Genomic DNA, 10,955 nt, shown 5'->3' with positions numbered 1-10,955 from the left:
GGGGATGGAGAAATTTTTGATAAAGCCAGATTTGCTAGAATATGCATTAAGGTTGACTTGAGGAGGAGCTTTGTTCCTTTCTTCAAACTCGGCAATGAGGTTTACTCAGTTGGCTATGAGGGCCTGCATCTAATTTGTTTCTCTTGTGGGAAGTATAGTCACAGGCAAGATCAATGTAGCCCCAAAAATGAACAAAACCATGAACCTGCTAAGAGTTCAAAGAAGCCTTCAGTAGAGCCTACAAACTGCAAGACAAAATTGGACTCGGGGAACACAAAGCAAAGCAATGAAGAGAAAGCTCTCGGAACATAGATGGTAGTCCAGAGGTCAAATTAAAATCACCGGTTAAAAGCTACATCGGCGGTGAGGGATCGTGGTGGACATGCAAACTCATGTCAGCTAAAAAGGAACACTTCTCGGAACTCTGATGACAAAACAGATGGGGAGATTTCCAAGTTAACACATTTCCTCATAAGGTCGCTGCTGCATTAGAGGAACTGCACAATGTTGTTTCAACTGCAAGAGGAAACTTGGTGCAGAATGTAGCTGTCAAACCAATCCAACTAGCTATTGCTGTCAAGATAACAAAACAGAAGCAGTTCCCTTTTTATGAGAAAAGCAACACAAAAGGTAGAAAGAGCTCAACGCTTCCTAGGAAGGAAAATTAAAACAAAGTATGCCCTAATTCCATGCAAAACACTCTGCGCAAAGGTAAGGGTACAATGCACTAAGAGTTGACTTCTCCCGACGGCCTAGATGCAGGGCCTAGTCCCTTTCCTATTGTTGAGGGTATCACAACCACCTCTGACGGAGACGCAAATTCAGCGTTAGAAATTTCCAAGAAAAAATCTTACCACCAGAAAAAAGAACAAAGACGTTGGAGATTATGAAAGTTATGAAAATCACAAGATGAGATGATGCTTGACTAGATCATAGCAGCTTTTGGTGCTGTAAGTGGTATGAAGGACACTCTAACTTAGTAGTCCTCCTTATCCCTTCAACTAGGGATCTGTCCTCTTTTTAATTTTTTTTTTATGTTTATATTGTTTTGTGCATGGAACTGTAGAGGGGTACCAGAAGTCACAATGCATCTGGCTTAAATTTGGTGATAAAAACACTAAATTTTTCCATGCTGCAACTGTCAATAGGAGGAGGCGTAACAAGATAGTTTCTATTAAAAATACTCATGGGGTTTGGGTTTCGGATCCGAAGGAGATGGTGAATGTTTCTACCAACTTTTTTGAGGAACTTTATATACAGGCTACCGAGCCGAAACCAATATTACCTATATGTGGTGTTTTCCACAGTTTATATGATCATGCTATCTTTGAGCTTGGCAGGTTCCCTCATACGGAGGAAATCAAGAGAGTCGTCTTCACCATGGGCAAGTTCCAAGCTCCGGGTCCAAATGGGTTGCATGCGGCGTTTCTTCAGACTGAATGGAAAACAGTAGGGATGTCTATTTGCAGACTTATTTGCGAGGTCTTCCACTCCCCTCACAAAGTTAAAGACATAAATCAAACCTTATTATGTCTCATTCCTAAGGTTGATAGTCTTGAAAACATGAACCAGTTCAGGCCCATTAGTCTTGCAATGTATATTACAAAATTATCACCAAGATAATCTAGCAGACTAAAAAATCTGATGTCGAAGTTAATCTCCCCAAACTAATGCATTTTTGTCCAGGGGAGGCATATAACTGATAATATTGTCATAGCCCAAGAGGTGATACACTCCATGCACAAAAAGAAAGGTGCTAGAGGATGGCTATCAAGCTCGATCTAGATAAAGCCTATGATAGACTTGATTGGAATTTTATTCACCAAACTCTAGTTGATATTGGTGTCCCTGGCAGGATGGTCAATCTTATCGATGAATGTGTTTCTAGTACCTTCTTTAATCTTTTGTAGAATGGTAACAAAACTAAAAACTTTCGGCTTACAAGGGGAATTAGGCAAGGAGATCCCATTTCCCCTTACCTATTTGTCTAGTGTGTTGAGCGCCCATATGATCCAAGTTGCAATGGAGAGGAAAATGTGGAAGCCAATTGTCCTAAAAAAGAATGGCCCTCCCATCAATCACTTACTCTTTGTGGATGATATCCTTCTCTCTATGGAGTCTACTATGGATCAAGCCATCATTGCTAAGGATTCTAGATCTTTTCTGCCAATCATCTGGCCAGAAGATTAGCCAGGAAAAATCTAAAGTGTTCTTTTCGAAGAACGTAAATTTTGTTAGAGCTAAAGAGATTGATGATCATCTTGGTTTTGGAATCACTGTTGATCAAGGAAAATACCTCGGTGTTCCCCTTCATCACAAAAGAGTCTAAAGACATTCTTTTAACCATGTTCTCGATCGAGTGCAACAAAACCTCAGTTCCTCGAATGCCACATCTCTTTCTTTGGTTAGCCGTGTCACCTTGGCTAAATCAGTCTTGGCTGCCATTCCTAGTTACACTATGCAGACATTGATGCTTACTGCCTTTGTGTGTGATTCCTTGGAGCAGTCAACTCGCAACTTCATTTGGGGGTCTAGCTCTACCACTAAGAAAAATCACCTGGTTAGATGGGAGAGATTGTGTACCCCCTCAGACCAAGGAGGCTTAGACTTGAAGAACCTACGTGCTTATAACCGAGCTTTTATTATGAGAGTAGGGCCATGGAATGCTAACGAATGATCAAGCTCTGTGGGCCAAAGTTCTTTGTAATAAATATGGTGTCGAAGATCGTCTCATGCCTAATGCCAGGAAGCCTACTGAAGCATCTAATCTTTGGCGTGGTATAACTTCTTTGTGGCCCTCTATCTCAGCTGGTTCCAAGATTCTCTTAGGAAATGGGCAATCTACCCGTTTTTGGTGGGATAGTTAGGTCCCTCAAGTGGATAGCCTGGAAGCTGTAACACCCCGTGTATACCCGGAATATTAACATTACATCGTATTAAGCGGTGCTTAATTAAAAATGCGGAATATTCTTTTTCTTTTCAATTATGACGTCATTAAACTTAGCCAAGTTGATTACTTAATCAATTTCATAAAATATCACCTGTATGTAAATTGCAATAAGGCATCTACTGAAATTACTCAATATATAAATAAAGTGTGTATCTAAATCACGGCATTACATCTCGTAATCTGGACAATATCCTGATACATTATTATAACTCCCAACAGACTCAAGACATAAACAATACTAGGTGTCATGGACAATCCCCATGCTCACCAAATAAACAGCGTAAACAACAAGTTTCAACATAAAACTCCATAAACATAATTTGAAGCTATAAGCATATAATCAGCATGCAAATCCAGCATCCAACATGTCAGCATAAATATAACTCAGCTCCGGCCTCCTGCCGCCTGAGGTCTCAACATTACCTGAACCTGAAATAAGTGCCCTAAACGTGGGGTGAGATCTCTAAACTAGAAATCTCAGTAAGACAAGGGGTCCTCAAGGATCTTCCACCCCAAGCTCACTTACATGTGCAATATAAGTTCTAAAAGCATTTACATCAGTATAAGTTCTCAAAACTATGCAGTGCAACAGATATTCATGACATGTGTGTTGATACTATTCTACTGGCCAGAGAAATGCAGGAATAAGCATATGTCTATCCTCTACAGATAGTACAAGGAACATCACTTGTACCTCACCTACAGCCTCACCATATTGTATGTACCACATACTCAGGTTTACCGTATAAGTGGAACACCACATGCATATCTTAACGACACTAGCATATAACAACTCAACAACATTTTCAAAACATCAAAAGCATGTAACACAGCATGCATATACCATACCCCCATGGGACATGTGGAACCACAACATGGCTAAACCGAGGACATGAAAGCTTACCTTGCAAGCTAACTATCCAAGCCAAGAGTCCACACTAGCTCAAAGCCCGCAAACAGTACAACCACAATCTGTTTATACAGTAAGTAATCATCAATAACCATCTATCAAGGTTACATTAAGTGATTAAGGCTTTCCATCTCATTATAAGTCATTTTATGCATTTTCTGCAGGAGGTATTCGAATACTCCTCGATGAGTATTCGAATACTCCCTGTCTCCAGAAAGTATTCGATTACTTCCATTAAAGTATTCGCATACTCACAAGTATCCGAATACTTTTCCCCCCAGTATCCGGATACCTCAGTATCCGAATACCAAACCTTACTGTATTCGAATACTTTCCAGTATTCGAATATTTCTTCAAAGGTATCCGAATACTTCTCTTCCCAGAAAATTATTCCAATACTCCTGCAATGAGTATTCGACTACCTGATGAACAAGTATTCGAATACTACACGAAAAGTATTCGAATACTTCTTCAACATAATGCAGAAATTCGAACCAACTTCTGCATAATCCCAAGTTCAAGGGTCCAAATGCGATTGAGAGTCCAATGACTCCCTAAACAGATAATCACCAACATGTTATGAACCCAAAAACACATTCTTTTACTAAAATGGTTAAAGTTCCTCTTTTTAATAGATTAAACAAGATTTAAACTTCAAAATGACAAAGAGGTGATCATGGTATACCTCAAAGGCTCAGAACTCCGAAAATGGGACAGTAAGGAGGTCCTCTACACAGCACTAAAGTTCAGACTAAAGCAAGACACGAAAATGGTACACCAAGCTTGGTCCTTTAAGCCAAAAGATCACTTCTTGGCACCACAAAATGCCATGACAAGGTCTCTCCCTCACAACTCAGCAACACAACCTCCAAACACTCTCAACCAACAGCAAGTAAAATTCAGAAAAGCTTCTAAACTCACCACCAAGGCTACCTCACACAAAACACAAGTGTTTAAGTGGCATCAACAATGAGAAAGGTGGCACCTCAGGCTCACAAGAGGGTAGGGAGTGAAGGTGACACAAGGAAGACACAAGGCTGAAGAAGAGCTCAGAAAACAACTCACGTAGTAGCCAAATTATGGCCTAGGGTTTTGTGCAAAGTGAGTATTTATAGCTCGCTAAAAATAATAACACAGTATTAACTTTAATTGCTACGCTTAACATTTTAATCCCAAACTTAGGATTCTGAAACTACAAAATTTTCTAAGATTTATTATATTTTTAATATATTTTTCGGAGCACCTTTCCGGTACGCGCTTTTTATAGCCAGTATCAGTTTCTGACACCAGTTCTCATTATTTTAACTTGAAACTCGTTTTACAAATGCTATATAATATTCTAGTAATTATCATGCACTTATTATAATTTTCCGGGATACTTTTTTGGTACGCATTTATACCGACTAGCAGAACCAGTATCTGCACTTTTCCTCCGAAAAAAGACTTTCAGCATTCTTAATCACTTACTATAATTATATAAGCCTTATAATAATTATTAGGGTCAATTATGGAATCATTTCCTATTTTTGCATAATTAATTAATTAAATTCCTTAATTAACGGTGCGGGTTCTTACAGAAGCCATTGCTCTTAACCAAATCCCCCAATAAGATTAGCCATCTCAAAGTAACTGCTTTTGTCCCCACAATGGATCTTGGAACTTGTCCATTTTCCAGCATCTCCCCCCTAAGGAGGTGATCCACACTAAATCTCGAATTATTCCTCCCTCCTCCCTGGATGGAGTTGACCGCGTTGTTTGAATTCATACTAATAATGGTTGCTTCTCTGTCAAACCTGCGTACAAGGCTCTATCTCATTCTGAGGTCCATGACAGATCAGTGGATTGGAACATTCTGTGGGATTGGCAAGTTCCCCATAGAATCAAGTTCTTTCTCTGGCTGTTGATAGGGAACAAACTGTTGACTAATGATCAAAGAATGTTGAGGCACATGAGTGAAGACTCTCACTGTCCTAGGTGTCACCACAGCATTGAAGACTGCCAACATATCTTCAGAGATTGTCCTTGGGCCAAAGAGTTTGGGGTATTTTTGGATAGCCCAAACATGATATGTACTTCTTCTCATGTACCTTCTCTGATTGGATTGTCTCTAATCTTTGTGAGACAAAGAACCAAGGAACTAGGGAGAATTGGCCTACGAAATTCGGAATAGTTTGTTGGATGATCTGGTCAGAAAGAAACAACCTAGTGTTTAACTTGGCAACTTGTTCAACAAATAGCCTTTATCACAAGGATAATGCTTTTGTTTTCATAGAGGTGGATCTTCTATCATTATGGGAACCAGCCAATCAGCATCTAAGTATTCCACAACTCTTATATGACCTTTGTTTTTCATAGAGGAGATCTTTACCTGTAGCAGTCTTAATGTACCCGAGGATAAGGATCACTGCAATCCAGTGATCTTTACAAGGAGAGTTGGGTTTAGTTATTTTTAGTGGTGATTAACTCTTGGGAGCATGACTATTGGGAGTTGGGTTTAGTTATATTTATTTCCTAAGCAACACAACTCTTGGAGTTATATGTCTCTTTGTATTCTCATGCTTTCAATTATTCTATAGGCAGGGGATATTTTGTAATGTAGAATACATATTTGATACATAAAAAATTGAGTGTTGCAAGTTCTCAAACTTTTCTTGAATCTTATTATCTTTATCTAACCTTAGGTTAATGGTGAGGCAAGTGGGTTCCTTATCAGTTGGGAGGATGGCTTAGCCTTTAATCTCAATTGTGATGGACTTTTATCTATCCCTTTTATTTTTACAGAGTGTATATTTCCTCTTTCTCATACCCATCACCTATTACTACTTTAGCTTGTGATAATCAGAACAAAAAGAGCTTGTGCTTGTTCTATTACAGGATTGTGAATTGCTAGAAGGTGAATACAGGTAAATGTAGATGCAAGCTTAAGAAAAAGTAATGTAAATTCAGCTTCAAACAAATATGAGATAATACATAATGTTCCAAAGTGGTGACTAATATTAAGATGTTAGTATAAGGTAAACGTTTAAACCTTGCTGGTAAGGTGGCCTGCCAAGACATGTGTCTGCTCGGAATTCTCTCTTTCATTACCTTGTATAGAGGAGCACAAAAACAATGAAATACACATTGAATAAGGAAGAAGCAGCTGGATTTATATATGAGGTTGAAGGGACAAAATGTTATAAGAAGTAGAATCTGAGACAGATTCATTAGCATATGTCCAATAAAGAAGGCAATAAAATAAAAACATCAATAATATGTGTTTAAGCAGACCTTTCTTTTCTCAACTCAACTATATCTTTGAGTGTTAAAAGATTTACAGAAGAAAATGAAAGAATCTGAGAAAAAGAAAGAGCTGAATTGTACTGAATTAACTTGTTAGATCTGAGCTACAGGCTACTATATATAGGAGCACAAGCACCAATCAGCCGATAGTCAATTACATATGGCTATTATAGTTGCAACAAACTCTGAACTAATTAGACAAAAAGCCCACTTCTCTACTAAAGATATATTAACTAATAATACTGAGATACAAAAGAAACTAACAAAGAGATACTATACTCTAATATTCTGTTACAAACCAAATCCAATAGTCCAATATATATTGAAGGAAACAACAGAAATTGAAATTCTTATTTTAATCAGAAACAACTCCGAAACAATCCATAGAGTTACAAAGGATATGAAAGATTACAAGAGGACTGGATTAACAAAAAAATACTGAAACAAAAAATAAATAAGATGAAGATAGATTCAGAGGAGTTAAGAGAGCTTTTGATCTTTCCCAAGAGCCTAAGTCCCAAATTCCCAAGATGCCACTCCTTTTTCTTGCTTCCCCCTTTTCAATCCCTTGCTCTAACAGTTTTCCATAACAAACTTCCCTCACTAATGAATCAGCAGCTGACTTAGCATAATGGAAGTTGAGGAATAGTAATTACCTGAAAGGCTGCCTAGGATACACTTCAAGCTTAGGAGAGGTGTTGTATCATATTCCCTCCCATAAGATCAGGGTTGGTGGACCTATTGAGCATGATCCAGCACCTTGAGCTTATCCTGAAGCTTTGAGAAGTAAGGAGCAAAAAGAGTTTTTGTGAACACGTCCGCGACTTCTAGCTAAGCAGGAACATAATGTACAATTAGGGATTGATTGAGAAATTTTTCTCTGACAAAGAGCACATCAAGTTCCATGTGTTTGGGGAATGAGTGGAGGACTGGGTTATGAACTATAGACACTATGCTTTGATTGTCATAATAGTATATAACTTGTGTTTTTATTGGAACATGGAGCTCCTGAATAAGAGATTGAACCCACTAAACCTCTGCTGCAGTCTTTCACAGCCTCTGCACTAGATCTGGAGACAAGAGTTCTTTTTGGACCACCATGATATCAAATTGGATCCAAGAAATCAATATCGCAAAATTCTGTTAAAGAGAGAGGTGATGAAGGACAAGTCCAGAGGACATTGTGCCCTTTAGAATTCTTTTCATGATTTTCCAGTGTTGAAGGTGAGGCTGGGAGAGAGATTGACAGACTTTGTTCACACTGTAAGCAATTTATGGTCTAGTGGAAAGAGAATCATAACATGGATAGAAATAAGTGGATATTACTGTATATCCATTTTACCTCTTGTTTTCACTGCACCTTGGTTATTATTCAATGTTCACCGTAGTAGAAATGCACCTCAAGATTTGCTGCCATTATTTAAAAATCCACCACTTCTTGGTGCCCTTATGCAATAAGAATGTCATTCTATTCTGCTCCCTCTTAGCAGTAAGTCTCAATGTGTTCATTCTTTTACTGCGATTGCCATTTGCAAAGTGCTTAATGAAGGCATGCTCCAACCTTTCCATGAGCCTATTAAATTCTGAGTACATGATGGAGCAGGCAGCATTTTGGATTTGGAAAATAATTGATTAACTGAAAGAATATAAGAAAATATGAATTCAAGGTACAACCTCTGAGCTGCCAACATAAGAACAGTCAACCATCTTTAAGCAATCCTTTTATGCTTTCCTTGAACTCACCTGCACTGTTAAAAGTCAGATAAAACCGAACTCAAAACACTGCAACCAAAGATTATCATTCAAATAATATAGGAGACATTGTCATACTTCTTCACAATTTTTGAGAATGCCAACTAGTTTAAGAAGCTGCATACCAATCAAGCATAATGATTAGCCTTGTAAAAGATAATCAAGCTCTCATCATTGTTAAGTTAACAAAGGAAGGAGGAAGCCATGTCACCTATAGCATTTTAGAAACCGAAGCTTACGATAAAATTCCTTCCAAGCTATGCTTATTTGTTCCTCCGCTTGTCTCAGCTCTTTCTTGCTGAATGATTGGTCAGGTTTCTGACTCAAGAGAAGCCTGTTTATAGTTGATACAGGAAATTTTTGTATGGTCATGTTCATTTACACCCGATTGAGGATATCTAATGAAGCTGGTCTAAATCCCTCCATGGAAGTCATAGAAGTTGTTTGTTCCACAGAATTTCCACTTCCATCTTCCACATGCCTTTCATTGCTCATCTTAACTTTTTGAATCACATTCATTTGTTGACGTGAGTCACCATCAAAATTGATACAAAAAGATTGTCCTATCTAAGAGGAAGGTGTTATTTATTAGATTGAAACAAATACAATAACAATACAACCAAAGAGAAAGAGTGCTCCCTAAACTCGGAGGATCTCTCCAAGTCTTCTGCAGAGTGCAGAATTCTTATTACAAATCCTAGCCTACCTTCCAGAAACATCACACATAATAAATACAAACTGTTACCATACTTTCTCTCTTATAACACTGGAGAAAAGGATAAACGAAGGCAATGTTTTACACAAGTCCCATTTATCCACCTTTATTTTAAAGCAATCAGAGCATTTATTTGCTTACTCAACCTCTCTGCTCTTGGGCATGTGGCTTCTTAATGCGGATGCAAAACGAACACCTAGAAAGGGTTGCATTGGTGTTCTTGTACTTTTCAAAACTTTTTGATGTGGACTGCTAAGCTTTGGCCAATTTAGAGAATGTTGAACTTAAAGAGTTCTAATACACACCAACTATACATGATTAACAGCCTTATCCAAATATGCAAGGTTAAATTTTAATTCAATCAAACAATTTATTTGTATTAACTTTTTGCACGTTTTGGTCCCCATAAACCCCTATGTCTAAATGAGATGTAGAGACAAAAGTGCACCTTAACTCTTCTATCACAAAATGAACAGAAGAACTACCAAGAATATTGAAACAAAACAGTTTGTAATATAGTGTTATGAAAAACATTGTAATATGACACAGAGGATTTTGTCCAAATAATGCAAATTGGTAAATCACTTCAGAGTTATATCTTCAGACAAGAAATGAGAGTTATTACAAAGTGAAGTTTAAGTTCAAAGAATAACAGTGGTAATATTATCTAAATTCAAGAAGAGTTACTTGGGTACTTACTTTACCTTACTTAAGTACTTCGCTACATGATGGAAGCAATATAACAAATCTCGCACTATTCAATAATGATTTTTCAATTTAATATCCAAATCAATTTCAAGTTCACAAAAAGTCCAACTTCTCACCAAAGGTCAGTGGAGACCAGTTCAATCCAAATTGCTAAAGCCACAAGCTAGTGGTTACTCGAGTAAACTAATTTAATCTACTCAGGTAAATTTCAATTAAGCTGATTATTCAAGTTCGCCAAGATCACAAAACAGAGTATATGGCTAGTATGTGAAGCAAAATATACAGAAATATCACCTAGAATTAGTTTGGTATAAATGGTAGTATTTAGAATTTGAGAGTATTGCTTTATGCAAAACAGACAGACCAGTCTTGAATTTTAAAGCATAATTCTCAGAATCTACTCGATTAAATACTTGAGTTTTACTCACCTGATAGCTTAAACTTCTGGGTTGAATTGGTTCTTTATTATAATATTAGGACAAAATTACTAATTTTGTTACATAATTATATAAGGACTTAAACAGTAGATAACAAACAACCGAACCAAAACAGTTATCTAACTCAAACTAACTAGTAATGATATTGACAAATTTACAACTGATATAAGCAAGCTAGGACAGAATGCTCACGAATAGTGT

At 37.5% G+C, this 10,955-nt stretch overlaps 1 protein-coding gene across 1 annotated transcript; it reads left to right on the top strand.

The window, feature by feature from the left end:
- Window positions 1-312: 312 nt before the first annotated feature.
- LOC133298092 (uncharacterized) lies at window positions 313-1,623 on the top strand. The gene is made up of 3 exons (XM_061497327.1): window positions 313-326; window positions 440-630; window positions 1,067-1,623. Exons 1-3 carry the CDS (start codon window positions 313-315, stop codon window positions 1,621-1,623), a joined length of 762 nt encoding a protein of 253 aa, XP_061353311.1.
- Window positions 1,624-10,955: the final 9,332 nt, after the last annotated feature.

The sequence above is a fragment of the Gastrolobium bilobum genome, unplaced genomic scaffold (assembly GCF_033153095.1).
Source record: "Gastrolobium bilobum isolate Gb01-03AN ecotype WA unplaced genomic scaffold, APGP_CSIRO_Gbil_v1 utg826, whole genome shotgun sequence".
Classification (NCBI taxonomy): domain Eukaryota; kingdom Viridiplantae; phylum Streptophyta; class Magnoliopsida; order Fabales; family Fabaceae; genus Gastrolobium; species Gastrolobium bilobum.
This window is presented reverse-complemented; position numbering and strand designations above follow the sequence as displayed.

What these genes read in the sequence shown, in the direction of transcription:
- LOC133298092 (XM_061497327.1), top strand. An exon ending in TGAGAAAAGCAACACAAAAG is followed by an intron (nt 631 to 1,066) that starts GTAGAAAGAGCT and finishes ATGGAACTGTAG; the next exon opens with AGGGGTACCAGAAGTCACAA.